The 27,761-nt window shown below is 39.5% G+C and overlaps 1 protein-coding gene across 2 annotated transcripts; it reads right to left on the reverse strand.

The window, feature by feature from the left end:
- Positions 1-1,417: 1,417 nt before the first annotated feature.
- Positions 1,418-24,038, reverse strand: LOC132771987 (acyl-CoA (8-3)-desaturase-like). 2 transcript variants are annotated; one of them, XM_067462553.1, is made up of 12 exons: positions 23,910-24,038; positions 20,131-20,241; positions 18,927-19,124; positions 17,080-17,181; positions 15,297-15,425; positions 13,195-13,252; positions 12,667-12,743; positions 7,041-7,138; positions 5,240-5,336; positions 3,272-3,351; positions 2,919-3,044; positions 1,418-2,195 (listed from the first exon to the last, which is right to left on the reverse strand). In XM_067462553.1, the coding sequence occupies exons 1-12, from the start codon at positions 23,922-23,924 to the stop codon at positions 2,144-2,146; spliced, it is 1,143 nt and encodes a 380-aa protein (XP_067318654.1). In that variant the 5' UTR covers positions 23,925-24,038; the 3' UTR covers positions 1,418-2,143. The 2 variants fall into 2 exon arrangements, with proteins under 2 accessions (XP_067318654.1, XP_060626612.2); XM_060770629.2 differs by lacking the exon at positions 23,910-24,038 and adding an exon at positions 22,197-22,481 and having other exon boundaries at positions 1,419-2,195.
- Between the last annotated feature and the right edge of the window lie 3,723 nt (positions 24,039-27,761).

A 27,761-nucleotide genomic window follows, 5' to 3' on the forward strand; every position in this document is an offset into this window, starting at 1 on the left:
CTCACAGTTAAGCTGTTTTCAAACTGCTTAGGTGGACAGTAAGCTACGCTTAACAGTCGGGTGCTCTATCTGTCTTTCATTTATATTATTACATTCATATCATTTATCAACCACAGATAATATTAAAATAGACCAAACGTTTTAAAACTGACAATCCCAGATAAAAATGATTAAAACAGACAAAACAGTCACATCAGGCTTTAAGGGTGAAAGAAAATAGGTCTTAGCTGCCCCCTGGTAACCCAGAAGGCCTAAAGCTATCCTGACGTCCCTTGGAAGGGAGCACTATGGTTTACATACTTCTATGGATAAAGCCCTGTCACTTGTGTCCACCAACATAGCTACCAAGGATATTAAACTTCCCTCTTAGTACAGCCTAAAAATAGAAATGAAACATGTTTGCTTCCCCAGAGGAGATTGAGTGTGAAGCTGCTGTTGTCTTTTTTCCCCAGCCACAGTGTATAGCATGATACCTACTTGTTCTATCTAGCTTATGGAGAGGAAGAGGATTAGCATGCTTTACATACATCCTCGCCTTGACATCCGATATCTACCTCAGCCCTACTGATGTGATAGACTATATTACACTTTTAATGTATTGTGTTTTAATTGGTCTGATTTCTGGTGTTATATTATGTTTATTTCATTTATCCTCAGTCAATTTCTGTTCTTTATAAGTTATATTTAATTTATTTTATTTCATGTTTCATCATGATTATTGTTTGTTTTGGCATTGAATGTTTGCCATTTTGTTATACTTTGGAAATCATCCTGAGTTCCTTCAAGGACCACGGAACAACAGACTGGTTCAAGATTGGGAAAGGCGTACGGCAAGGCTGCATACTCTCACCCAACCTTTTTAACTTGTATGCAGAACACATCATGCTATGTGTGGGGCTCGATGAATGCAAAGCTGGGGTGAAAATTGCTGGAAGAAACATTAACAACCTCAGATATGCAGATGACACCACTCTGATGGCTGAAAGCGAGGAGGAGCTGAGGAGCCTTCTAATCAAGGTGAAAGAAGAAAGCGCAAAAGCCGGGTTGCAGCTAAACATCAAAAAAACCAAGATTATGGCAACAAGAATGATTGACAACTGGGAAATAGAGGGAGAAAATGTGGAGGCTGTGACAGACTTTGTATTTCTAGGCGCAAAGATTACTGCAAATGCAGACTGTGGCCAGGAAATCAGAAGACGCTTACTTCTTGGGAGGAGAGCAATGTCCAGTCTCGATAAAATAGTAAAGAGTAGAGACATCAGACTGGTAACAAAGATCCGCTTAGCCAAAGCCATGGTATTCCCTGTAGTAACCTACGGATGTGAGAGCTGGACCTTAGGGAAGGCTGAGCGAAGGAAGATAGATGCTTTTGAGCTGTGGTGTTGGAGGAAAGTGCTGAGAGTGCCTTGGACTGCGAGAAGATCCAACCAGTCCATCCTCCAGGAAATAAAGCCCGAATGCTCATTGGAGGGAAGGATACTAGAGACAAAGTTGAAGTACTTTGGCCACATCATGAGGAGACAGGAAAGCCTAGAGAAAACAATTATGCTGGGGAAAGTGGAAGGCAAAAGGAAGAGGGGCCGACCAAGGGCAAGATGGATGGATGGCATCCTTGAAGTGACTGGACTGACCTTGAAGGAGCTGGGGGTGGTGACGGCCGACAGGGAGCTCTGGCGTGGGCTGGTCCATGAGGTCACGAAGAGTCGGAGACGACTGAACGAATGAACAACAACAACATCATTATTATTATTATTATTATTATTATTATTATTATTATTATTTGGGGCTCCACATGCATGATCCCAGGTGCTTAATTTGAAAAAATACTTTTTAGTGACAATGCATGAAGAGTGCTGTATTTATTGCACTTAGTAATTATGAACTGAACCCAGCACTTTATTTGCTCAGCCATGATAGCTGTTAATTGTTTTTATAATGTTTTCATTTTTATAATGTTTATAATGTTATCTGATTTTATGTTTATTGATGTTTGATATTGCTTGTGTTTTGATGCTTATTTTAACCTATTTTGTTGGGCATGTCCCTTTGTAAGCCATCCTGAGACCCTTCGGGGAGATGGAGGCGGGGTGTAAAAATAAATGTATTGTATTGTATGATGACAGTGCCAGGGTCTTGCTTCTTTTTATCCATGGAGATAGGCATCCTGCCAGCACTCTCCTGAAGCCTTTAAAGAGCTGGAAAAGAGGGAAAAGAACCTCTTCAATAAGAGTAATGATATTGTCTATTACTCTACCAAATCCTCTCCTGTGCTGCTGCTCCCTCTTGACATTCCCTCTCTTTCCCTTTCCCATTGATGCTCCTCTCATTGGTGGTTGTCCCAGGGCTATTATGAGGCCTTAAGACAAAGGATAAAGTGATACCTCCCACACCAGACACATTCACCACCCACAGCAAAAGCTGGCTGTTGTGTTACGCACAGCCAATGGGCCAGAATTTTCTTCATCACCACACCTGAAACTGGCAAGCTGGTTTAGAGACTGCAGGTTAGATTGCTTGGCACCTAACAGCTGTTTTCTAGCATGCCGGACAGTTTCCTTCTCATAGTATGTGCTGTTTGGGATAGTCGTCTCATTATGCCTACGGTACATCTGCTTGCCTGAAGACTGATATTTCCCAGGGAGACTCTCCTTTGTCCTCCACCTGTGGTAGCAATACACCATGTAAGGACATAGGAGAGGGCCTTCTCAGCTGTGACCCCCCCCCCCCCCCCAATTGCGGAGTGCCCTCCTCTTGGAGACCTAATTGCTGCCAATGCTGGTATCAAAAACTTTATGAAGCATGATCAATTTGTTATCTCAGCCTGTTGAACCTGTGTTAATATGTGTTTATTTTTACTGTTTCATCTTTTAAACAAAGATGGAAGCATGGGGACATCCCTACTGTTAATAGATTCTTACCGCAATATGTCAGCAAAGGCTGTGAACAAAGACTTGCACTGGTACTTAACGCCATGCTTGGCACAGAGAGACTTCACCAGAGGAGCCACTTTCCAATAGTTATGTCGAGGCATGGTTGGAAAAAGGCTGCAGAAAGAGAAGCAGGGATCATGTTAAGTGGACGCTGTAAGAGCTTCAGTGAGCCAAAACGTTCAGTCTTGATCAAAGGTTCCCAACCTTTAAAACCCAGTCTGGGCCCAACCCCCATATCTATGAATGCTGTCTTTCCTGGATACATTCATTCATGCCAAATAATTTGATCAGTCTCAACTTCTATCTCCCTCCCTCTCTCTTAATATATATATCATACTTACTGATGCTCAATCTGGAAGTTCAGATGCCCAGTATACCAGTCATTGAACCAGGATTGATCCACATTACATGTTGCTGTGAGCTAAGGGAAAGGGAAATATGCTGAATTTCATTCCTTTCTTTCATGGGTAACACATTATATTTATTTTGTTGCATCGCAAGACATTGTCAATTTGATTGTTTATGGATAATTTTTATGACCACCAAATGAAAGACTTCCATATTTAAAAATAAAATCTGCTTGATTTGTGATTTTAAGTAAAGGAAATCCATTGGCAGAGTGAGATTTGGCTGCAGTTCCCATCTGAGCAACTTGTGCTACTGAAGAGACAAGCAGCTTTTGAAATGCAAAGTGGCTTAGCTCTTAGGTACATGACAAAATTTTGAAGGAAATATCTGTTTCATCTCCATTTCTCATGCATAATTTTCTATGATTTTGGAGAGCTCTTCGGAATGTACTTGGAACCAATATTTTACAGTAATTTATCATCCTAGTTGTACTATAATATAGTGACATCATTTCTTTCCCATACATAGAAATGAACACAGTTTGGTCCTTCATGTGTTAGTTGACCCAAACAGTACAGGCAATTATAAGGAATGTAGTCCAAGGAGCAGGTAGCCCAGCAATAACTGCAAGACCAATTTAAAATCTTCCCTTTTTGGGCAAGGTTCTGGAGCGAGTGGTTGCTTCTCAGCTCCAGGGATTCTTGGACAATTCTGATTATCTGGACCCATTGCAGTCTGGTTTCAGGCCTGGTCATGGTACTGAGACGGCTTTGGTCTCCTTGGAGGCAGGGTACAAAAAATAAAGTTATTAAGACCACATTTTGTCCACCCTGGTATATAAGACAGGGAAATATTTTTAGAATGAGTACTTGGCATCTAAAATATGGGTTCCAGTGTGCCAAGAAACATCCTGATATAATTTGTTTTCTTTAGCAACAAGACTGCAGGATCTTCCAGATAGGCCCTATATCCCAGGATCTGATCCAAGGTTTTCTGTTTATCCCAGATTATCTGTCAGTGTGGACTCATATAATCCAGTTTAAGGCAGAAAACCTGGGTTCAGATCCTGGGATATAGGGCCTGTCTGGAAGGACCCTTTGTGGCCCTTCAGCTACTGCTGAACTGCATTTCCAGCATTCCTAATTGCTGGCTATGCTAGTGAATTCAAGCAGTATCTGAGAGCTGCATTAATTTCCCCATGGTCTTAGTGGGACAAATAAAAAATGGTGGGAAATTTTAATTTAAATATAATATTACTGATCAGCCATTTAAGGTCATGCAGTTTTTTTCCTTATTTAATCTCCCATTCTCTATAAATGCATCTGCAAAGATGATTAATTTCAATATGATTTTGTAATCCTTTTGAAAAAGGCTACATCTGCATATGTGGTATTATGGGGTATTTCCAGAGATTGCTCTTGCTCTTTCTAGTCGTCTAGTTTTCACAGCCATCTGATGTTGCTGTCTCAAGCTCTAAATAGTTCCATACATGTCTGTCTGAAGTCCTGTTGAGAAGGATGGTTAGGCAATTACGTATGCATAGCCATGCTAATCACACCCACATATGCTGGTATATGGTTTATAGTTGTCCATCGTGCCAGCTGTAAACTATAGTTCATTTTAAATTGCTTGGCTGGCTAATCCTTGGATCAGGAATAATGTCACAATAGGCCAAAATAGCTGAGAAGGAGATGAGTCCCCAATGTCCCAGTAGGGAAGTTGCACCAGGAATAAATGCAACATTCAACAAAGAGACTCATACTGGTATTACTTTCACTATGAAATTAATTTGAAAATGGAAATGGCAGTGAAGGAGTAATCTGAGCATCTGTATTTTAATTTCCCAGTTTTTTTACATTAATTTTAGTTAGAAGAGCTTACATTATAAATTGATACAATCCCAAGAGATAGTATAAAAAACATACATATTCTATAAACAGTGAGAAATGTGAGATTCTTACCTGAGTAGAGACCCAGTCTAAATTCTGATCGTAATCAATGTTCATTGGGATGTGATTCATCTGTGAGACCCAGAGAAACCAAGTACTTTCTAGTAGCCTGTATATACAAAACAGACATAAAAACACACCAGCAATCACAATACAGTCCAACCCCACAAAGTGGGCATTGACTCAGTAGCTATTATTTTGCTCATATCTACCCAAGACAGGACACATTCATTTTCTACCATTTCAACATATTGCCTTCCACAGAGACAGAAAGTATGTGACTTGCCCAAGGTCACCCTGTGGGCTTCCATGGCCAAACAGGAATTTGATTCCTGGTCTTCAGGACTGTTTTACTGTTGATATCCATGTATGCTGTGCTTCGTGTGTTTAGTATATAGATAAGTGAGTACCCAGTTGGGTCTTTAAGAGAGAGGTTCTCCAACATTTTGAGTAACACATCCCAGAAATATACATATCAAAATACATATACTTTATGATAAATATATGCATACTTAAGTTTGTATGGTAACATTGACATCAGTATTTCTGTATAGACAACTAGAACGAATTTAAACATGGAAGAGGGAATTTAAAAATTGTTTTTGATAATTTATTTCTACTGTACACCATTCACTTTTGGCTTCAGGACTGTAGACCAACACTCAGACCAATACACTACACTGGCTCTCAAGAAGTTCACCTAGAGAACCATATTCAGTTCAAGAAGCATACAGATAAGCTCAACTGTGTTCAGAGAGAAATGTTCAAGATGCAACAAGGTCATGAAAGTAAATCTTATGAGAAACAGTGTGAAGAGCTTTCTATGTTAAGCCTGGAACACAGAGGGGAGATAATACAACAAAATTTAATGATGCAAATTGCTTGCTGCTCCTCCAGAGGATAGGATGCAAACAGTGGATTCAAATTACAAGAAAGTGTAAGGAAGAACTGCATCGAAAAATAACAATTTGAAACTGGAATTGTTTCTTTGGAAAGTTTTTTTTTCGTGTCAGGAGCGACTTGAGAAACAGAGAATTTGCTGTCGGCAAAGACGTTGCCCAGGGGATACCCAGATGTTTGATGTTTTACCATCCTTGTGGGAGGCTTCTCTCATGTCCCCACATGGGGAGCTGAATTCGAACCACTGATATGTTGGTCAGCAGTCTTGCCAGCACAAGGGTTTAACCCATTGTGCCACTGGGGGCTTTTTGGAAAGTGGAAGACTCTCTTTCATTGGAGATTTTAAAGTCAATGTTAGATGACAAGCCTCTCATTGATACTTTAGTGGTAGTTTTCTGCATTACAGGGGACTAAACTAGATAGATTGTGAAATACCAATCAGCTCTAATTCTGTGATTCATGAAACATTGTCCTCTTTAAGGTTTGAGTGTGGTATATTTGACATACAGACAAGCTAAAATGTTCATTGTGTAGCAGTTAGAGGAAAGGCAAAGTTGGAAAGACTGTTTGAAAACATGTGAATGTCAGATGAAAAATATGATTCTGATGTTGGAGAATCTTTCCAGTTGAGGATATGTTATTTATGATGAATACAAGCAGGGTATTTATGCAGAAAACAAGACAGCATAACTTTTTGAACAAATATGAACATATCTGTGGAGAAAATGGTATTTACTGGGCAAAATGTCGTTACATCTTTGCTTTTGTACCAATTATGTCCCAACCTGTAAACAGTCTTTTGACTACAAATACTTTCTTGCAACAAGAAGAACAAATGATAAAATTATTTGTTCTCATCTATGAAATTTATGAAGATATACATTCCTAGAGGAAAGTTTTGCATGAGTCTTACCTGGCTAACGAATAGAATCCCATTAAACTCTTAAATCCCATTAAAGGAACATACATGAGACAGGCACGGACATTGAAGATCAGAATGAAAGCAAGCTCCTGTCAATTAAAAATAATGACAGTAACAGGAAAAAACTCCATCCAGCAAATAAATCAAGCAAATAAAAAAATGATTGTAACTTCCTTTGTTAAATTTGGATCTACTAACTGCATGGGCTGGAATAGCTGGGATCACTGTAAAAGCCACAATGCAACATAAGAGAGCAATGAGCAATATTCAAGATTGTGCAACTAGATTTCTGCTCAAGCATTGAATACTTCTCTCTCTCAGTTTCAAACCTCAACTTCTGAAGCAATTGGAGGGTGTTTGATTGGCTGCAAGGGGGAGGACAATCAGTCCCATCAGGAGTGCCAGGTTTGGATGATGGACAGAAACAATCAAACTCATGACAATTCATTGTTTGATTGTATGGAAGCATCCAGGGAATATGTTGTATTAAAAAAACAGCCATGGCAGAGACCAGTAGCACCTGGGTTGAATCTGATGGAAAAGGTGGGTTTTCTATAGAAGTCTCTGCCTCAGTTCACATATTCCTGCAAGCAGATTTCTTCCAGAAGGCATTATCTATCAGTGGTCACCCATATCACTTTCTTATAATGATTTCTCACCTTGATTTCCTACAACGTTTTATATCCATACATTTGACGGTTGTTTAACTTTGTATTGTTTTTTAACATGTTGGAAGCTGCTTTGGGTCCTCATTGTGGGAGAAAAGTGGCATATAACCAAAGATTTATTATTATTGTATGTCAAATGGCCTTCATTTAGGGATATCAGTGAACTCATTGACTTCAGTTTTTAAAAATTACTCAAAAACTGGAATGAAATTCAGAGCAGAGAAAATAATTCCTAGGTTATATGGCACATTCTTCACAGGGACATTGAGATTTTTTGGGAGGATTAATGTTTAGTGTATATTTGGTGGGTTGAGCAGGAATAAGTGAACTTGAAATCTAAATTAGCTTGAAAATAATATATGTAATTCCAAAAGTTTGGAATTAACTACTCTTAATTATTTTCTCCCCTGCTTTGAATGTGATTTTCCTGCTTCTTGGCAGGGGGTTGGACCAGATGGCCCACCAGGTCACTTCCAACTCAATGATTCTATGATTCTACTTGATTTCCAAAGAAAGCCCACTCTTTTGAAGTGGATATCCTTACCAGCATTAGCTGAATCACAATATAAAAGCAAAAACAACAACAACAACAAAAACAGAATGCAAAGATGTCTGAGTAATTCTGACGGCATGTCTACAGTTGCCAAGATAGCCTCATTTCTATTTTATTTTTTAAATACAATGTTGGGTGGGATGAGGCAGAAGAAACTGAGTAGTATTGTGAGGCAATATTTAAATATACATTTGAATATATTTTAAATTGAACATTTTTCTCTCTTGCCATATATCTTTTTTTAGCATGGAAATATGAGGGAGAGAACTGCAGTAACATTAGTCTATATTGGAGAAATGTGCTTTTTATGTTGCAAGATAAAAGAAGACATGTCCAGTTTTTAAAAGTTTGTTCTTTTTATGTACGACCTGAGGAGTGTGTTCCAAGAACAACCCCTGCAAAGGATACCTGAAACCATGGATGCTAGTGAAACCTATAGTTTGACTATACGTGCTCAGGCCAGAATATACGTACTCAGGCCAGAAGCATACCATACAATTACACCAGAGGACCTAGAGCCAAAAACACTTCTGGAGTGATGGTTGTATTTTTTTTAGCATGGTAAAGTGAAATTACAGATATTAAATCTGTGGATAAGGGATTGTACTACTTCTATCTGCCCCCTTCCTCCTTTTCTATATTCCTCGTTCTCTTTAGAGGATGTTCATCATCTGAGGATGCAATTTGTTTGTAAACAAATGCAGCACTATTTTTTCTAGGATGTTTCCAGTGGCTTCTTGGCATCTTTCCCCAGTCCCTAAATCTGATGATTTATTTATTTATTTATGACATTTATATGCCGCCCTTCTCACCCCGAAGGGGACTCAGAGCGGCTTACAAGTCATAAGTACATACAACATACTACATAATACATAACTAGCATAGTACTATTACATCATTCATAACACTAGTACTACATAATATTACATTATTGCTAGGGGAGGGGCGCTGATGTCACAGGGGACAAGATGGCAATGTCCTCCCGGCTCCCCTTCTTTCTTCTGGCCCCAGAGTGGCCGTTGGTGTTGGTGATGACAATAATTCCTCACACAAGTAGGAAAACACTTTTTTGCTCACAGACTCGCAAACCTCATTAGACGCACTTTAAACTAGGTCCACCGGGGGAGGGGGACAACAGCCTTGCGAACACTACTTTACCCATAATGTCTGGGAATCGCCAGAAGGCTAAACGGAGGGCTGCACAAACACAACAAGGACCACGTACCAAAAGCACAATAATACCAATTAAACAGCTCAAGGGAAGATCCCAGGGGCTCACATGTCTTTACACAAATGCACAGAGCATGGGAAATAAACAAGACGAACTCCAACTTCTAGCACAACACCACAAATATGATATCATAGCCATCACTGAAACCTGGTGGGATGACTCCTATCGCTGGAATGTAGATATCGAGGGGTATAACCTCTTTCACAGAAACCGAACAAAGGGGAGAGGAGGCGGAGTAGCCTTATATGTCAAAAACTCTTATGCTGCACAAGAAATTCAAGACAGCAATCTGGGAAACCAGCTTGAAATCATCTGGATAAGAATCAAGGGAACTGGGACTCAAAAAGATGTCGTTGTAGGCGTCTACTACAGACCCCCAAACCAGGAGGAAGATCTTGATGAAGTCTTCTGCCAACAGTTGACCAAACAGGCACAGAAAAGAGATGTAGTAGTCATGGGTGATTTTAACTATCCCGATATTTGCTGGAAAACAAACTCGGCCAAGAGTACAAGGTCCAACAAATTCCTCGCTTGCCTTGCAGACAATTTCATGGTCCAGAAGGTAGAAGAGGCAACAAGGGGATTGGCTACTCTTGATCTCATCCTAACAAATGCGGAGGACCTGATCGATGCGGTCAAAGTGGTAGGATCCTTAGGGGCAAGTGACCATGTGCTCCTGCAATTTGAGGTACAAAGGAAGGCCGAAACTAAGACAAGTCAAACCCGCATTTTGGACTTTAGGAGAGCTGATTTCCAAAAAATGAAGGAAACGCTGAGCAGCATTCAGTGGACACAGATACTAAAAGACAAGGGAGCTACGGATGGATGGGAATTTCTCAAGAGTGAAATACTCAAGGCGCAATTGCAAACCGTGCCAACAAAGAGAAAAAATAGGACAAGTGCAAAGAAGCCAGAATGGATGTCCAAAGAACTTCTAACTGTGCTAAGACACAAAAGAGACATGCACAAGAAGTGGAAAAAGGGAGAAATCACCAAAGAAGAATTCAAACAAATAGCCAACACCTGTAGGGAAAAGGTCCGCAAGGCTAAAGCAAAAAACGAGCTCAGACTTGCCAGGGACATTAAAAACAATAAAAAGGGCTTCTATTCTTATGTCAGTAGAAAAAGGAAAAACAAGGAGGCGATAGGACCTCTTCGAGGAGAAGATGGGGCAATGCTGACAGGGGATAGGGAAAAGGCAGAACTACTTAATGCCTTCTTTGCCTCGGTCTTCTCACAAAAAGAGAGTCTTCAACCTCAGCAAGATGGAGTGGATGAGGGATTGGAGGACATCCAACCCCAAATTGGGAAAGAAGTCGTCCAGGAATACCTGGCCGCTCTTAATGAGTTCAAGTCCCCAGGGCCAGATCAACTACACCCCAGAGTATTGAAGGAACTAGCGGAAGTCATTTCGGAACCATTGGCAACCATCTTTGAGAGTTCTTGGAGAACGGGAGAAGTTCCAGCAGATTGGAGGAGGGCCAATGTGGTCCCAATCTTCAAGAAGGGAAAAAAGGACGACCCAAACAACTACCGTCTGGTCAGCCTCACGTCGATACCGGGCAAGATTCTGGAAAAGATTGTTAAGGAAGCGGTCTGCAAACACTTAGAAACAAATGCAGTCATCGCTAATAGTCAACATGGATTTATCAAAAACAAGTCATGCCAGACTAATCTGATCTCTTTCTTCGATAGAGCTACAAGCTGGGTAGATGCGGGGAATGCCGTGGATGTAGTGTACCTGGATTTCAGTAAGACCTTCGACAAGGTCCCCCATGACCTTCTGGCAAGGAAACTAGTCCAATGTGGGCTAGGCAAAACTACGGTGAGGTGGATCTGGAATTGGTTAAGTGGACGAACACAGAGAGTGCTCACTAATGCTTCCTCTTCATCTTGGAAAGAAGTGACGAGCGGAGTGCCGCAGGGTTCCGTCCTGGGCCCGGTCCTGTTCAACATCTTTATTAATGACTTAGATGAAGGGCTAGAAGGCATGATCATCAAGTTTGCAGACGACACCAAATTGGGAGGGATAGCCAATAGTCCAGAGGACAGGAGCAGAATTCAAAACGATCTTGACAGATTAGAGAGATGGGCCAAAACTAACAAAATGAAGTTCAACAGTGACAAATGCAAGATACTCCACTTTGGCAGAAAAAATGAAATGCAAAGATACAGAATGGGGGACGCCTGGCTCGAGAGCAGTACGTGTGAAAAAGATCTTGGAGTCCTCGTGGACAACAAGTTAAACATGAGCCAACAATGTGATGTGGCGGCAAAAAAAGCCAATGGGATTTTGGCCTGCATCAATAGGAGCATAGTGTCTAGATCTAAGGAAGTAATGCTACCCCTCTATTCTGCTTTGGTTAGACCACATCTGGAATATTGTGTCCAATTCTGGGCACCACAATTCAAGAGAGATGTTGACAAGCTGGAAAGTGTCCAGAGGAGGGCGACTAAAATGATCAAGGGTCTGGAGAACAAGCCCTATGAGAAGCGGCTTAGGGAACTGGGCATGTTTAGCCTGAAGAAGAGAAGGCTGAGAGGAGATATGATAGCCATGTATAAATATGTGAGAGGAAGCCACAGGGAGGAGGGAGCAAGCTTGTTTTCTGCTTCCTTGGAGACTAGGACACGGAACAATGGCTTCAAACTACAAGAGAGGAGATTCCATCTGAACATTAGGAAGAACTTCCTGACTGTGAGAGCCGTTCAGCAGTGGAACTCTCTGCCTCGGAGTGTGGTGGAGGCTCCTTCTTTGGAAGCATTTAAGCAGAGGCTGGATGGCCATTTGTCAGGGGTGATTTGAATGCAATATTCCTGCTTCTTGGCAGGGGGTTGGACTGGATGGCCCATGAGGTCTCTTCCAACTCTTTGATTCTATGATTCTATGATTCTATGATAATAATAATAACAACGACTTTATTTTTGTATCCCACCTGCATCTCCCTGAAGGGACTCTGGGCGCCTTACATAGGGACAAGCCAGATCAGCATAGTTAAAATATAACACATTAAAATTCATACAACAGCATCATAAACTAATATAAAACAAACAATCACATATCACAACATAAAACAACCATTGAGCAAACAACCAGTGACCTGAAATAATAACAGTTTCAGTTTATCTAAAAGAAGACCAATTGCAACACAGTAGATTACTTACTAGCCATTTTTTCCTTTGGATTGTGTAACGGAATATAATCACCTGGACATAAATGGCGAAGGTCAGTGGGGCCAGCACTGAAGTGAAAGTATAAAAGAAAAATACAGATATGAAAACTTTTCTTCCATTGCAAACCATGTTATTTCAAAGTAAGGACACGGGTGGGTTCTGTGGTTCTGTTGGCAAATAAACTTTCCTCTGGAACCCTGTATTTCCATCAGATAATCTATTTCCTATTTCATGCCCCACTCCAACATGCCTTTAAGTTGTTCTTACTATTATGTATCTTCAAGTGGATTATGACTTGTTTTAATGCACTCATACGGTTTTCTTGGCAAGATCTATCTTGAGGAGGTTTGCCGCAGCCTTACTCTTAGGATAAGATAGTGTGACTTGCCCACAGTCACCCAAGGGATCCAATATTCAAACATCCAATAGTTCCACGTTATTGTCCTAATCCATCAACATGGTCTTACTGTTGACAGTTTCCAGATTAAGGGTATTGTGGACAATGCCAGAGATACTCACAGCTAAAATATTTGTGCTGGTGCTGATATGGCATGTATTTCTTTTTCTTTTTTCCAAGCTGTGAAGGGCAGAAGAGAAAACACGTGTTATTTTTGTTATAGCAAATCAATATTATTACAGCTGGGCATAACACCTTCAGCCATCCTTACAGGGAAAATCAGAAGCAGAAGCATTCAGAGGTCCTCACTACCTCTGAGGATGCTTGCCATAGATGCAGGCAAAACGTCAGGAGAGAATGCCTCTAGAACATAGCCATATAGCTTGAAAAAACCTACAATAACCCTGTGATTCCGGCCATGAAAGCCTTCGACAATACATTCTTCAACTGTGCATCAGATCTACAGTTTAAGAATCAGTTCTTCTCATAAGGAAGGATTCATTTAAAGCACTGATTTTCAAACGGTGGGTCCCAAACCCAAATGGGGGCTTTTAGCTCAATGTTGAGGTCACGAAAAATTTGGCAACAATAAAAGGTTTCTGAACACTCATTTACATAAATCTATTAGCAGCAACATGCGGTGTTTACAGTGGACTCTGCAGAAAACGTTTCAGTTGTACTCCACAAAAAGGGAAATCAGTCTGTTATAGCAAGTGTGGCAAATGCTGGTTTGTTATCAGTATTTTTGGTATCTATTTTGTATACTTGGGGTCATGTCAAAATGTCTTGGGCAGAAAGGGGTTTTGAGTGAGAAATTTTTAAGAAGCTCTGCTCCAAAGTGTGTGGAACTCTACAACAATTTCTGGCTAAATGCAGTTACATTTCTGCTCCAGACTGTTCTGTAAAGGTCAGGAGTGGAAAGGATGGGATTATAACACTGGAAAGAGTCCCTTTTCACACTTTGAACAATGAAACCCTGGATAAGGCAATTTGGGAACTCTCCATTTGAACATAGTTGCCAACTCTCACTTTTTACAAACAAATGGTAGCAAGGGATCTTGGAACCAGTTTTAAATTCAATTTAAATTTCATTTTAGAAGACAATTCTAATAATTCCACCTACCGTACTTACAGGTACTTGTAGTGGGAGGCGGCGGGAGGGGGGGGGGATACTTTTCCTGTTCATTTTTATGGAATCATCCTCACATATGGATGCTCTTACACGCATAATGTGTGCTTAAGATGTGTTCTCCATATGTTTAGTATAGCTTATTTCCAAGTGTACATCAAGCAGCCTATCTTGCTGGAAGGCCTTCATAATAACTGTATCCCTTTACATTTTTTCTACAGCTGCAAGTACCGATAATTAGACAAACTTGATTGCAACTTTCTTGCTGATGTTGGGTTCCTGCCCTTGAAAACTGTTCCATGGTCCCAGAACAGATCAAATGGTATAAATTGCCTACCATTAAAAGGAGAAAAGCTATCTGATTAAACTAGCTAGTTATTTATTTATTTGCCGAAAGCTTTCATGGCCAGAATCATTGGGTTGCTGTAAATTTTTCAGGTTGAATGCCCATTTCCAGAAGCATTCTCCCCTAATGTTTCACCTGCATTTATGGCAAGCATCCTCAGAGGTTGTGAGGATTTATTTATTTATTATTTACAGTATTTATATTCCACCCTCTTCACCCCAAAGGGGACTCAGGGTAGATCACAATGCACACATACACTGCAAACATGCAATGCCATTTTTAGACATACAAGACAGACAGATAGAGGTATTTCAGCATTTTTCCAACTTTGGTGCCTAGAGGTCATGCTTGATTCCAGCCACAGAGGGTGCTGTTGCTTCATCCACTATCCCGCTGAGCTGACCATAGTATTTTCTCCTTGTTCTTTGATCACTGGGATTTTTATGGTGTCGTAAAATACCTCTCAGCTTTAAGCGGTACCTAATTTCTCTATTCACTGCTCAGTTATTTTCAAACTGCTTAGGTGGACAGTAAACTAGGCTTGACAGTCAGGTGCTCAATCCGACATGGGCTTCAAACTTCCCCCCTTCCAATTGGCAGTGATCTATTGCTGTTGGCTATTAATCAGCTGTGCTATGGCCTGGCTCTGTCATTCTTGTCTTTCCTTCTAATGAGCTTGTTCAGTAAAAACAAAGATTTATGAACCTAACTTTCTTTCTGGATTGAATGAATAAGAGAGGTTTACTCACCTCCACAGAGAGTTTCTTCCCCAGGCTAAACAGGAAAGGGTGCATGTTGAGATCTGGGTCCTTGAGAAAGCAGTTGGGTTTGGCATGGTGTTGGTTATGCATATGGTTCCACTGGCTTGCTGGTCCACCCTTTATAATAAAAGATGGAAATATAACACACACACACACCATTTTGCTTGGTAACAGGAGCATTGTGTAGATACCTTCCCATAGTCTACAGCAGGCATGGGAAAACTTCCCCCCCTGCAGGTGTTTTGGACTTCAACTTCCACAATTCCTAACAGTTGTAGATTGTTAGGAATTGTGAGTGTTGAAGTCCAAAACACCTGGAGGGCTGAAGTTTCCCCATTCCTGGTATATAGGGTGTAGCCTTTGATGGAAAAATTAATTATTCAGGTTTCTGAACTAGAAAACTTCACCAATGGTCTTCACAGATTCAAAAGATGGCAGGGTCCTTACATGTTCAATAGCAATATAGGCTGTAGCATATTAGTAACTGTGCACTGTGAAAACTATGGACTTCATCACATGAGATAAGTAAAGTGTTTGGGATAGTTGTTTTTCCCTTTATCTTTGCAAAGCCCCATTTCGAAATCAAATTGATGATTTTCCTATCCCCATCCCATGGTTTCCCTCTTTCCACATTCTTTTCTACTTATTAGTTTGCCTTCTCATCACATAGGAGACGTATTTCTCCTCCCACTGTCTATTCCCTTGTTGTCTTTGGATATTACAATTTCTCTTTATAAGAACAGATAGCTCTGAATTCAAAAGGTAAGTCTATTTATTTTATGTTTAAAATGAGATATAAATTACCGTTCCTTCCTCCTTGGTCTCAAAACAGTAATGGTGGAAGAAAGGAATCAATACTGCTCATCTTGGCTCCTCCCTCCACGATGACCTCATCATTATCTTTACAAGCAGGCAAGAGGGAATTCCCATCACATGCTAAATTGGGTGTTTTTATACCCAGTTTACATGGGGAATTGAAGAATAAGTTACTTGCCAACCAGCTTAGGAATAATCAGGAAAACCTACACTTTAGAAACGCCAAGATACTTCTACTCCACATTTGAAGCTTGTGTCACGTGAAGGGCAACATCGGTTGCAGTTTCTGAAGTGTGTAGAAATGCTGATTTTACTGCATGTGATGAAATCCTACATTTATTGAAATTCCTCTTCTGGACTGCTGATGGTGTAGAAGTCTTGACTGCTGATGTACCAAGTCACCATAGTGAAAGATTTGGGGTCCCTCTCTATTTATTACAGACTGTTTTTTATTTGTTTCAGGCCCTGAAATGGGTTAACGTGAAAGTGAATGGTACACCGAGGCCCCTTTTACACTGCCATATCAAATCCAGATTATCTGCTTTGAACTGCAGTGTAGGCTCATATAATTCAGTTAAAAGCAAATAATCTAGATTATCTGATTTGATAATCTGGATTATATGGCATTGTAGAAGGTGCCACAGAGATGTAATGCTTGTGAAACCATATAATCCAGTTCAAAGTAGATAATCTGGATTTTAATGGAATTGTAGATGGGGCCATAGGATCTTCTGAAAAACCAATCAACAAAGCAAACTGACTGGAGATATCAAAGCCATACCATTTTATTTTATTTTTTCCTGCCATTTGCCCAGTATGGACCCAAGGTGGCTTGCTACAAAGATTAAGAATCATTACAATTAAAAGTGTTTTAATAAAAATATAAATAAGCCATCTTGCTATTTTTAATAGAAAACACTAGTCTTGGTGAAGAAACCACACAAATCACCCTTACCTTAAGCACTCCCATTACAAAGAAATGAGCCAGCCTATTCCACTTGGGTTTCTCAAAGACTGAAATGTGCCCCAAATCATGCTGAAGGAACCCATATTGAATCTGGAATAAGAAATATAGCGAGATATAATGATGTGTTCTCTCCCTTGAATGAATGGGAAAAGGGTTATTTCCAATTCCAAAGCATAGCCTTTTCACTTATGAATAGAAACATTAGTTACCTTACACATACATTAAGAAACTCTTATCCATTGATTCAATATCCACAGTTTCACTCATTCACAATCCAAAACCTATCTCCTTCTCTGAATGATTTATAGGTCTCTCTAAGGCTCCTTCTACAACGCCATATAAAATCCAGATTATCTGCTTTGAATTGGATTTTATGGCAGTGTAGAAGGGGCCTAAATCCTCCAGAATAATGTTATAGCACACTTTGAGCCCAAGTATAGTCAATATATATGGTTCATTATTATCTAGTTTCCCATATACATAGATGTGTCTTGAAATCTATGCCCTGTGGATATGGGGGTTGCATTATAATTGTAATTTTACAGTTTCGTGATGTACCTGTTCTAACTTTTGCAAGCCACCTTGTATCTCAAGGTTGGGGAAACTATGAGAAAAAGCTCAATAAATATATATAATTACTAAGAGACGCCAACCCCCACTCCCAAAAAAAGAAGCTAAATCTTCATGAAAGTTTAGCTGGCTGGTGGATCATTTCTTCATGAAGTCTTAATCTGTTCTGAAGGGCTGGTTAAAATACCACATTTTAACAAGGCCACATTATCTTCTACAAGACGATTATTTGCTCAGTATTGAAAGCCTTACAGTAGAGCCATATCCATGAAATAGATAAGTGAGTAATGACATGCATATTTATTTATTTATTTATTTATTTATTTACTATATTTATATACTGCCCCTCTCAGCCCAGAGCAGTTCATATAACCTTGTACTTTGTACTTTGTAATCTGTTTAATGTTATTATCACTTATTGCAACTGGGTGCTATATTAGCATATCTATTATGTTGTTGTTCTGTTAACATTTACATAGGAATTCTTTGCAAGAATGTATTTGGTGTGAAGACAACACAGAGACCCCATAAAGGGAAAGTTTCCCGAAATGAGGTTGATAAAGCCCGGGGACCCTTGTTGTCTTTGCTTTTGTTTTTAAAGAACATTTCAATCAATATTATGTGGATTCAAGATACAGCCTCAGTTTGGTTTGCCTTCGCAGTAAAGATTAACTATCAGAATGCAAGATACAGCCGGGAACAAAACAACAAAGCTGAGACTGTACTATCAACCTCTTCTGAGAGGAAGCATTTACAATAACCTCTACACCCAAGTATGATCTTTACAAGCTGTTAATAGTGATTTATGTGTTTTGATGGTGTAGTTACATTAAATTGTTGCTTGTATACTGTAGTACAATCTAGAATCTGAGTTTACAACAGTTAACAACATTTGTTTGTTCACTGGAATAAAATAGGCCACAACTGTATTGAACCAGCAATTGGGCAATGGCTATAAGATGGTACATTACCTATCACATCACTTTGCCTTGACCCACTAAAATACTACAGAGTACATCATGGAATGCCATATTCATAGAATCATAGAATGACAGAATCCTAGAGTTGGAAGAGACTTCATGGGCCATCCAGTCCAACACTTTGCCAAGAAGCAGGAAAATCACATTCAAAGCATCCCTGACAGATGGCCATCCAGGTTCTGTTTAAAAGCCACCAAAGAAGGAGACCCCACCACACTCCAGGGCAGGGAGGTCAGAAGTATTGAAAGATACAAAGCACTTAGACCTGTGACATGAATGGATTACCTGTGCAATGGTGAATAGTCCTACAGCTGCCAGAAAGGGCACCCAGGATTTCCCAAAGTACCAGATGGTGAGCCAGGCTGCTATATCTAGCACAAAAGCATGCAGAAACATGAAGATGAAGAATGGGTAACTTGACTTTAGGAGTCCCATCTTCTTGACTGTTGCATGCAGTTCCTGAAAATCATTTGTCAGCATTTCCTATAAGAAGAAGAAACAGTAGAAGTCTTTCATCTTTGGGAAGATAAAATCCAACACTTATTTAAATTATAAGGATTATCACAAAAGCAATCAAGACTGTGAGACAATTAGGAAATAGATAAACCTTAGATGAATGGAAAACGAGAAAGTCTCGTTCAAATTTCTGTCCAAACAGGCAGACGTGGAAAACGTTCTATTGCACTGTCGCCTATGAACCATAAGTTCAACACAAAATTGGAACACTGCAGTGGAGAGAATATTTCACACATTCTCAGTAAAAGTGGTTTTTTAAAAAACTTTGATTGTATATGAGACAGCAAATACAGAGTTTCTTAAGAAACATGAAAAAGAGTTCTGCAGACCCTCTTTGCTGTGCTTGCTCATCCTATCAATATTAATGAAACCTAACCACAGAGAGGATGGGGTAGAGAAACTATGGTTATATGGTCTCAAGTGCATAGGATTATTCATACCAGGAACTCTATTACAATTTTTCAAGACTATATTTACAACCCTGTATATTATGCTGATATGTATGTGACTGTCTCTCTTTAAGAAGCTCTTTTAAGTGGGTCATGCTTTTTAAATCACCATTCTTATGTTTTAAAGATTTTAAAGTTATTGTCATTTATTTTTAATTAAACAATTCATTTAATTGTTTTTATTTGTCTTAAACCTTATTGTAACATTACTGCAGGCTCTTGGTACCTGCTGAGGTTTGGCTTCAGGATCCCACTGGATAGCAAAATCCATGGATGCTCAAGCCTCAGTATATGCAACCACATAATAAAATGGTGCTCCCTGCATACAATGAAATAACCAAGCTTTGCTTTTTGGATTTTTAAACAAATTGGGATATTTTAAAGATATTAATGGTGAAATCGGTAGATACATAATCCTTGGATAGGAAGAGCCAATTGTATTCTATTTTACCTTTTAATGTAAACCATACTGGAAGAAAAGCAAGATACAACAGAAATAAAATAAATATGTGCATGTGACTTACATTTTTGGTGGGCTCACAGCTGGGTTGATCAGGTGCCAGTTCTCCAATTAGTAGTGAATGCAAGTATTTCCTTACCAAGTCCCCATCCTTGTGGAAAGCGCTGAAGGCATCCTAAGAAACATACAAAACCATTGGATGTAAAAGGGAGAAGATGCTGCTGAAGTGATGGTTATTTGCAGACAGGTTACATTCATTTTCAGCAGGACTGATTTCTAAGGCACCAGCAGCCAAACACAACTGGTGGCAGAAAAATTCCAAGGAGGTGGTGTGTGATTTTGGAAGTTTTTTGGATAGCTGGGACTCGTGGTCAAAATAGAAAAGGTAATATCAGAGCTGTTTGCAGAAGGAAATCTCTTTTGTTTCTTCTGCTTCTAGCTATTGTCATTTTTGCTTGCATTGTGAGAAGCCACCTTGACATCACTGGTAAGAGGCAGAAATACGTGCATTTTTAGTAAATGGTTTGAATTTGAATATTATCAAAACAGAAGGGCCACTTTTCTGTAACACATGGTTCGCCATTGGGTTAAAGGAGATAGCAATGCATCTTGTGTTCTAAAAGACCTTTCCTAGATTACAGAATTTCAATATACCACCTAGGAACACATCTCTTATCTTTTCTGATGAAGGACGCAGGGAACACGATAGTGGTTCAACGTATACATGGCTTCCAGATTTCCTCTCTCTGCTTTAGATGAAATTGTATATCTCTTATTTATTATTTATTTATTTAAAACACTTATATTCCGCCCTTCTCACCCCGAAGGGGACTCAGAGCAGAGCACAACATATACATGGCAAACATTCAATGCCTGGGTACAATACATAAACATTAAAAACATTTATCTAAATATTAAAATACACCATTTAAAAAAAACAATTTAAAACCGTCCTAGCCATCCGCATCCGCATCTTACTAGGGGCCCTCAATGACAATCAGTCCGGGCTTCATTTACACATCCTAACATTTATTTAGTGTAAACACTTCATGATAATATAAGGCATTTTACATATATGGAGTTGGGCCTTGTGAGTATACAGATAATGACACAATAATAATGTTATTCTTATATCCAGCCACCATCTCCCCGAAGGGACTTTGGGTGACTTATAGATGGCACAAAGTGCCTAAAAGCAAACATAAAAGTTAACACAATATAAAATGCAATAAAACAAAACAAATGAACTTATAAAAACATCAATTCAGACTCAATCAAGCTGCGATCCTCCAACCGTGGTGGTAAATTACTGCAACCATGGCTGGGCTCTAAACATTAGGAATAAAATAAGTGCTAGCATCAGTAAGAGCCACATCTTCAAGCTAAGAATAATTTAGCAGGAAATATGCTTTCTTTGAACTCAGCAAAAATGCAAAACTAACACAAAATGATCCCAAAACCAAATCTGAAAAATCCCAGAGGTATTACTGAAATGACATCTTGATTTCCAGAAATATTTTCTAGATATTCTTTGTCAAGGAAAAAACACACAATCTAGAAAATCCATATTTTTCTTGTTTTCAGTCTTAAAAGTTTCTAAGAACTAAATTTTTAAAGTCTCTAAGAACTACATGTTTTGATATAAAACTTTTTCTCTCACTCTATTACTTCTAAGTTCAAACAAAAGGAAAAAACCTCTAAAGACTACATTTTCTCATTCACAGACAACTAGAGAGAGACACAGAAAAGGACAGAATGAATGAAAAGGAGTGAGATCTCTCTTCTTGGGTCTTAAAACAAAGGCATGTGCATCCTGAAGAAATTCCATTCTATGTCATCAATTAGGATGGGAGGAGAAAGGACAGAGAGTGAGAGAAAACAGACCTGACAACAGGCACTCAGGAATGTGGGAAAAGAGATTTTCTCAGTCTTGATTAATTCTATCTGTTCTTCATTGAGGACTACAAACTTGAGCAGTGTGAGGTTGAATTCCAACACACTCAATGCCCTTGGAGAGAACTGTAGGGAGCAACATTTGAACATGAAGCATCCTAATATAGACACAACATACATTTTGCTACAGAATTGTGATTCTTTTCAACTCTTACAGTCCTCACAATAAGATCTCACCGTGGCATCTTGTCCAGCATAGTGGCTGATGACACGTGGACCCCCAGGGTGCAGCCGATGGAAGTGACTGATATCATAGACTTTCTTGCTGATGACAAGCCACTTGTCTTCCTTAGAGTTCCCTTTGCCCGAGTGGAGTCCTATCTCCTCCCAGGTGAACAGCTTTCCAACATCTGATCCAGGTTTTGGCTTTTCAACACTAGCTCCTGATTGTGGAGGCATTCTCACAGCCAACAAAGCATCAGGGATGCAGATTCCAAAGAGCTACCCTGCTGTTCTTCTCTCCAGTGGAAGCATGAACAGGTAGTGTAGTCTAATCCAGACAGCATTATATATACTTGCATTTGCAACTCACTGAGACTCTGGTGCTCCTCCCCACCCCCATTGTCTCCTCCTCCTGCCCTTTCTTTGTGCTTCTTATCCACCTCCAAGGTTTTAGGAAACTGTTCTCTCAAGTCTGGTCATGCTTCTTTTTATTGGGCATTATTGCTAATTAAACAACCATAGCATTTATTGGGTATTCTGAATTAGCTGTTGCACAGCATATGTTAGTGTTTAAAACTAGATCAGAATCACTGCTGTACTCTGACAGAAACTTGGCTTCCAGTGAACTTATCAACAATCAATTGCTTGTATAGTGCATTGCAATAAGCACTTTATAAATAATACACACATAGAGTCCCAACTGTATAAAAATCATTTTGAACCCTAAATACCAGTTGTATCCTTTTCAACTTGCCATCCTTATGTAAGGAAGCCACTGTGCTACATTTGCAAATCTTGACGCAAAATCAGTCCACCTGCAAATATATGAAGATGTATGTTGGATCTACAAAGGTACCTATGTTTCCATTGAACCATTCTCTAGGTGATGTGAGAAGATATCTATACAGCCTGGGATAAACACAAGCTAAGTATGGACTTTGGTTGAAACTGAAATTATCCTCTGAAACATCTTCTGAAATTATTTGGCCAGTAATGAGTGTAATAGATTAATTTTTATTTGCAGACTTGCAAATCTCTAGTAGGGACATTTGTAAAAAAGATGCAAGTGAGGTGAGCTATTCTGGGCAAAGTGTGCTTGAGTACTGTAGGCAAGTGTGATGCATTTCTAAATTCCTTACATATAAATAAATAAATAAATAAGAGAAAGAGCTACTGTTTTTTAAAAAAGCAGCAGCACCTGTCTCTTCAGTATGTTTCAGCTTTCCTTCTCAACTGTGATAACTTGTTTAGAACATCAAATGCATTATTGCAGCCATGGCCATTCAAACAGAATCATTATGCTATAGTTGCATAAAATGAAAGGGAAGAAAATCAAAGTGAGAGTTTTCTCCACTCTCCAGTCTTTACTTTCCATGAACAGATTAGGATCAACAATTAGCAAGGCTTAAAACTGCAGCCACACCCTGTGTCATTTCTTCAACTCTGTGAACTGCATTGGTGATTTGCTCCTCTCTGCAAACTTTTCACTATTTTAGCAGAAACGTGAAGCTTTATGATGCACTCACGGGGTTTTTCTTTCCTTGATGTCATAAAAATTAGAAAAGAAACTGACAAAACAAGATGACAACATTGTGCTAAAAATATGGTAAAAGGCAAAATATTAGGGTTTTGCATTTTTTTTGTTAGTCCCTATAATTCAGATCACATGTCTTAAATTCGTACTTATGAGGCAATGTCCAATATACGTGGATAAGAATCGAAACTTACCCCATACTTTTTCATTTTCGTTTTGTAAATTTCGGAAAGCTCCCAAAGTCAGTTTCATATTCGGTGCAAGGAAGCAAAGCTGAAAGCAAGCCAAAGGCTTCCTCAGTGCCTCTGTAAATTAATGGAGTCTCAGCATTAGGAGTGGGAAAAAGAGGGAACATTGTTTTCTGGAAACAGCACAGAACTCTGGGAAATGTAGTTTGGGAAGGGAGGAGCCCTATGCCAGATAATTCAAAAGGCCCTGCCCTAAACTACATTTCTCAGAATGCAGTGCACTGCTCAGCATCAGAGAGATTTGCCCCTCCATAGCCAAACAGAGTTCCAATAAATTATTATTTTTGTTCCTGGGTTATAAATGTAATTTCCCAATTGGTTCTATCATGTAAATATGGCAAACGTTTTTTAAACTGCAAAAACTTTGTTTTTGTGTGAGGGACATTGTGTTATAGCACATTTTGCTATCCAGTCCACTAATTAACATCGTCATCCACCCACTTAACGGAGTTTTGATGCAAAAACAAAGTTCCTGGAGTAGAACTACTACTTTCAAAGTAAGGATTACACAATTAAACAGGAAATAACACTTTAAAACTAGGAACATATTTTCTTTATTTAAAAAATGTTGTTTATAAAAAAAATTAAAATGTCACAAAAATCTGTGGATGTGTGAAATATTCTGAAATTTGGTGGACTAAGAGTGGTAAATGTGTTCTACCATTGCCATGTGTTTCATCCCAATAACTGTAAAAATGAGGGAGAAAGGAGTCCCTGAAGTTTCCCCAATTATAGTAATTATGTGCAATTACTATAATGAAATAGTAACGAAATTTCATTACTCTCATTATAGTAACAAATTTTTCATTAACTATATTTTAGAAATGAAATGCCCTCCCCCCCCCCCCCCCCCAGTTTTGTAATGAGTTTTGAACCATTTTTTAAATGGATCTCACATCCCTACAAAATATCATGTACATTGTGGTACCATGGTATGGGGGAAATGGTATCACAGGGCTCTTCTACACTGAGTGGTTTAGCCTGGTTTAAAAGGGTTCCAGGGTCATTGTTCACACAGCTGAGAGGTGCATCAGATCCACTGGGCCAGTGCGCTTGGGTTCTTCTCTGTATTGTTGCCACCACTGTTCCGCATGGAACAGTGTTGTCCTGATTGAAGGAAGTAGGTATTATAGCTACTCTATAATGCTTTGTTTAAATCTCTTCTGTAATACTGTGTCCAGTACTAGGCCCCACAGCTCAAGAATGATACTGACAAGCTGGAGTGTGTGGCCAGAGATATGATTTATGAGAAATGATTGAATATGTTTATCTTGGAGAAAGAAATAATAATAAGTGACATAATATCTACATTTAAATATCTGAAGGGATGTCATGTAGAAGATGGAGTGAGCATGCTTTCTGTTTCTCCAGAGACTAGAACATGAACCAATGGATTCATAATATAAGAAAAGAAAATCCACCTAAACATTATACTATAAAAGCAGATATACAGTGGATTAGATTGTCTTGGAAGGTGGTGGACTTTCCATTGTAGAAGAATTTTATCAGAAGTTGAATAAGCATTTTTTTCAGAAGCATTTCAGTTGCATAATTCTGCATGGTTTTGGCCTGTACTAGATGGTCCTGTGGTCCCTTCCAGCTAAGGGTCCTTCTACACTTCCTGATATCCCAAGATATAATGGGTTTGCCTGAGGCATCCATATGATGCCTCAGGTAAACCCAGATTAATTTGACACCAGGTGCTGGGTCTGTGAGGATTGACTCCCAGGCTTCTTTTGCAGGCCTCCCAAGAAAGTTTTTGAGGGGGAAATGGGGGGTGGTGGTGGAGGGTGGCTCCAATGGCATCTAGCCGCCACCTCCCCCCCCCCCCCAAAGGAAAGCCAGGGATTTGAGTTGGGAGTGGGGACAAAATCTCTGGAGGAACAGAGTTAAAATAACACAATTCCTCCTGAGATTTTTGGCAGTGCAGAAAGGCCCTAAGACTCTGATTTTACTTTCTCATAAATTGCTCAACATAAGCAAAACCCATCAGTTATCCATTTGTACTAGGAGGCAGTGTGCTATTAGCCCCAGGAAATTGACGGGAAAGCTCTGTGTTGATTCGTGAGTGCAGTTCTCAGGCCCACTACTGAAGCCATTGGGATGATTGGAGATAGTTCAGATGTGAAGCTAACCCTTTCACATGGAGCCTCCTTTCATCAGGGGCTGCTGGAGTGACTATTGCTCACAAAACAGATTAGAGCAGGTCTACCTCAGACCCCCAATCCCCAGATTGGGGTCACCCCCACCACCAGTGTCCAAGATAGGACCTATGCCAACCATCACAAAGTTATGACAAAGCAACACAATTCAAATAACAACATGCTCACATACATTGTAATAACAATGCAGAGCTTACAAAATACAAGGGACAGTGGATGAGTTTATGTCCAGGCAGAGGTACTGGGTGGCTCACGCAGCTTCACCTTTCAAATCCCTTTACCTGACCAAGTGGAACCATCCTGGCACCCAGGTTAGGCACTACTACCCAAAGAGTTTAAACTGAAGCTTTAACCCAATTGCTGGCTCCTCCCTTCCCCTCCTAGTACCATGTGGATCCCCGTGGAATGCTGGGAGGAAGAAACCAATACCAAATGACCACCCGGCTAGCCAAAGCCACAGAGAGGTCATGCAGTAAGTCATACCACCCCCTTTTGCTCTTGGTGGAAGAGAAGATATTCACCCAACCAAATGATGGATACTAATAGCCATATAGCTAGACTGGTAGAGTTAAACACTGCCAACATAATTATTAGATCTCAAGCAAAGAGTTTAAAAGATATTATCCGTATGAAGTCTAATGCACACTTCAAATTTCAAGAGCCCGAAACCCCAAAAAGTATTTACCATATTACGCAAATCTAATGTGCACCCTAATTTTGGGAGGGTAATTTAGTAAAAAAAAAAAAAGGTGAGCATTAGAATGGAATAAATATGGTATTTTGTGATGGTTTCTTCCATTACTACGAAAAGGCAGAAGCAAAGTTGAAAGAATACAAATAAAAGCTTATTTTCTTGAATGTTTTGATTGTTTATGACTATGGTAATTAAAAGCTTTAGCTAAAACACAGAATTGCACAATGTCTAAGCCAGGAGAATACTGCCAATATGGTGTTATTAATACAGCTGTAATTTGAGAAAGATATTTGGAAAGAACGCCTTTGGTCTTCTTCTCTGGGATTAAAAACATAAAGATGTCACTGAAGAACATCATGAAAAGTGCTGAGGCCCCCTCCATGCTCCTGATCCCGGATTATCTTCTTTTCCCAGATTATCTGGCAATGGAGACTCATATAATCCAGTTTAATCAGATAATTTGGGATCAAATCCTGGGATATAGGGCAGTGTGGAAGTGACCTTACATACCTTTGATGGGCTTTCAATATTTGGAGGTAGTGCTCTGTCATGAGAACATCATCCAATTTCTTGTCTGCAATTTTTTCCCCATGCCATCGTCTCAATGGAGGGTTCCTCACTGAAAATAATTGTGTTGTGACCAAATTAACCTATAGCAACCATTTCTTCAAGTCTAAACCTGCATCTTTAAAATATAGCGAAGATTGCCATTAGCAAAATCATAAGCATAAGCAATACCTTTCAGAAGTGTTATATACTACTTATATCGCCTGAAATGGTGCTAGAATAATGGGATCAGCAAATTATTTTAGGTGATCAAACAAAATCCTTGAAAAATAATGCCACTTTTGACATTTCTCACTGGCTGCCAAAAGCTGCAAGTGGAACAGTACTTATCCAGATTTGGTTTCCTTTCCAAAGAAGACACTGAAGGTATGAGAG

The sequence above is a fragment of the Anolis sagrei genome, chromosome 1 (assembly GCF_037176765.1).
Source record: "Anolis sagrei isolate rAnoSag1 chromosome 1, rAnoSag1.mat, whole genome shotgun sequence".
NCBI classification, from domain to species: domain Eukaryota; kingdom Metazoa; phylum Chordata; class Lepidosauria; order Squamata; family Dactyloidae; genus Anolis; species Anolis sagrei.